Here is a 1,865-nt window from a genome sequence, read left to right on the forward strand (position 1 = left end):
AATATGTTGTTCAATTCAATATAAATTAATTAAGGCTGCATGCCTTTGACAAATTAGGGCATACCATATATAATTCTATGTTTATTGGGGTATTAGTACTATAATTAATTATGATGTTAATTATTCGAAAAATGATAAATGTTGAGAAGTAAAGATATAAAAAAAATCAACTTATATGGCCCAATATGACACGTCTACTCAATAGTCAAGACTCTTGATGTGATCTTCCATCTTCCATCACTTCCTATCCTATTCCTATTCCTTTCACCCACGTTAATTCTTACCCTATTTAGCGAAATCAAACCAATCTATATATCTTCATTCTGCATTAATAATCACCAGCACGATGTCCGACAAGAAATATTTTGCAGAAGGATCGTCAAGTTTTTCTAATGTTCGGCAACGAACAACACCAAGCCGTTATGAGTCACAGAAAAGAAGGGATTGGACCACCTTTGGCCATTACCTCAAGAGCCAAAGGCCTCCAGTTCCACTCTCCCAGTGCTATTGCAGTCATGTATTGAATTATCTCCGATATCTTGACCAATTTGGAAAGACTAAAGTTCACCACCAAGGATGTATATTTTATGGACAGTCGGAGCCTAGCCCTGCACCTTGCATTTGCCCACTTAGACAAGCTTGGGGTAGCCTTGATTCTCTTATTGGGAGGCTCAGAGCTGCTTATGAAGAGAATGGAGGTTCACACGAGGCAAATCCTTTTGCTAGCGGTGAAATCCGAGTTTATCTTCGAGAGATAAGACAGTTTCAAGCTAACGCAAGGGGGTTGCCGTATAAGAAGAAAAAGAAGAAGACTATTAATCAAAGTGAGGGAAGCGAAGAACCAAGTTCTACTGTGCGCACTTCACAGTTTAATTCCTTTAGCTAATTTGAATCTGGTGATTTTATTAATACATGTCGGTTGATTTCAAATTTGGGATGCATGTTGTTTGTTGAGAAGGCTAGCTCTAAAGGTATTGTAATTGTTGGCATGATTTTGCAAACTTCAATTGGCATTTAAATGAAGCTCAAGATACAATGAGCATATATATGTTGTATTAATGAGTTACTATTTTCTACAAAAAATTAGTGTTTGTGAGGAGTTATTTACGATAAAAATTATTATTTGTGACGAGAATAGATCCATTTTGATAGGAAATAATCATTTTGATAGGGAAAAAAAACTGGCAACAATAAACAATTGTCTTGTAGTGATTTACTCCAAGACATGTGAAAAGTTATATTTATTGGTTCAGAAATGTAGTGAACACAAAGTTACAAATAGAAACATGACCTTAAAGCACAGAGAAACACCAGACCAAGTTGATACCCATACATCCCCAAAATGATCAAAGCATGCACAACAAAAAAAGCATAGAGATGATTAGAATTAGTGTCCTAATAATCCAATTAGATTCATATTTTATTTAATAAATATAAGATTTGTTTACAAGTATATGAATATTGGGTACTGCATTAATATTCGAGTATTTTATTGTTTGCAATTTATGTATATTTAATACACATCAGATATAAACGCAGCTTTATAATTAAATAATTAAGCAAAAAAAAAATGGTTTTGCATGAGCAAAAAATAATAAAAAAACAAATCCCGGAATTATGAATCTGGCAGGTCCAAACATTTAACGGAAGGAATGAAGCGAAGAAAACGAAGGTGGGGTGGGCTGCTGGGGGGCGGGACTCGCCTTCATAATCATCGCCAACTGTCAAGAAAAGAAGTTATCAGGACCCAAGAAAAGAAGCTTGCATTGTTGTGTGTGGGGAAGGCATTTAAATTTGAAAAACTCTTCTCATCAGCCACTATTCACTACTCCACACTCCACACCCACACCTTATGAAAAACACCC

The 1,865-nt window shown here is 35.4% G+C and overlaps 1 protein-coding gene across 1 annotated transcript; it reads left to right on the forward strand.

Moving 5' to 3' along the window:
* Positions 1-273: 273 nt before the first annotated feature.
* LOC121251822 (protein LIGHT-DEPENDENT SHORT HYPOCOTYLS 10-like) lies at positions 274-1,029 on the forward strand. Its single transcript, XM_041151194.1, has one exon. The coding sequence runs from the start codon at positions 347-349 to the stop codon at positions 884-886; it is 540 nt and encodes a 179-aa protein (XP_041007128.1). The 5' UTR covers positions 274-346; the 3' UTR covers positions 887-1,029.
* Positions 1,030-1,865: the final 836 nt, after the last annotated feature.

Source organism: Juglans microcarpa x Juglans regia, chromosome 2S, assembly GCF_004785595.1.
Source record: "Juglans microcarpa x Juglans regia isolate MS1-56 chromosome 2S, Jm3101_v1.0, whole genome shotgun sequence".
In the NCBI taxonomy this organism is placed as follows: Eukaryota; Viridiplantae; Streptophyta; class Magnoliopsida; order Fagales; family Juglandaceae; genus Juglans; species Juglans microcarpa x Juglans regia.